At 68.6% G+C, this 220-nt stretch overlaps 1 protein-coding gene across 1 annotated transcript in view; it reads left to right on the plus strand.

Annotated features, from left to right (window-relative positions):
• The window catches only part of ADAD2 (adenosine deaminase domain containing 2), a 5,913-nt gene that overhangs the window by 4,621 nt on the left and 1,072 nt on the right, over positions 1-220 (plus strand). The window contains 1 exon segment of the mRNA XM_077754174.1: positions 4-220. Coding sequence (XP_077610300.1) covers positions 4-220 — 217 coding nt within the window.

Genomic DNA, 220 nt, shown 5'->3' on the forward strand with positions numbered 1-220 from the left:
CCGGGCCCCCCGGGGCCCCACCCGCCCCTCCACCTGCCTCTCCCAGGTTCTTGTTCCGGCAGCTCCTGTTGGCGACACAGGGCGGCCCCAAGGGCAAGGAGCGGTCGGTACTGGCCCCCCAGCCTGGGCCCGGGCCCCCCTTTGCCCTCAAGCCCCAGATCTTCCTCCACCTCTACATCAGCAACACCCCCCAGGGAGCTGCTCATGACATCTAGTATCT

This window comes from Crocuta crocuta, unplaced genomic scaffold, assembly GCF_008692635.1.
Source record: "Crocuta crocuta isolate KB4526 unplaced genomic scaffold, BGI_CrCroc_1.0 scaffold61, whole genome shotgun sequence".
Classification (NCBI taxonomy): Eukaryota; Metazoa; Chordata; class Mammalia; order Carnivora; family Hyaenidae; genus Crocuta; species Crocuta crocuta.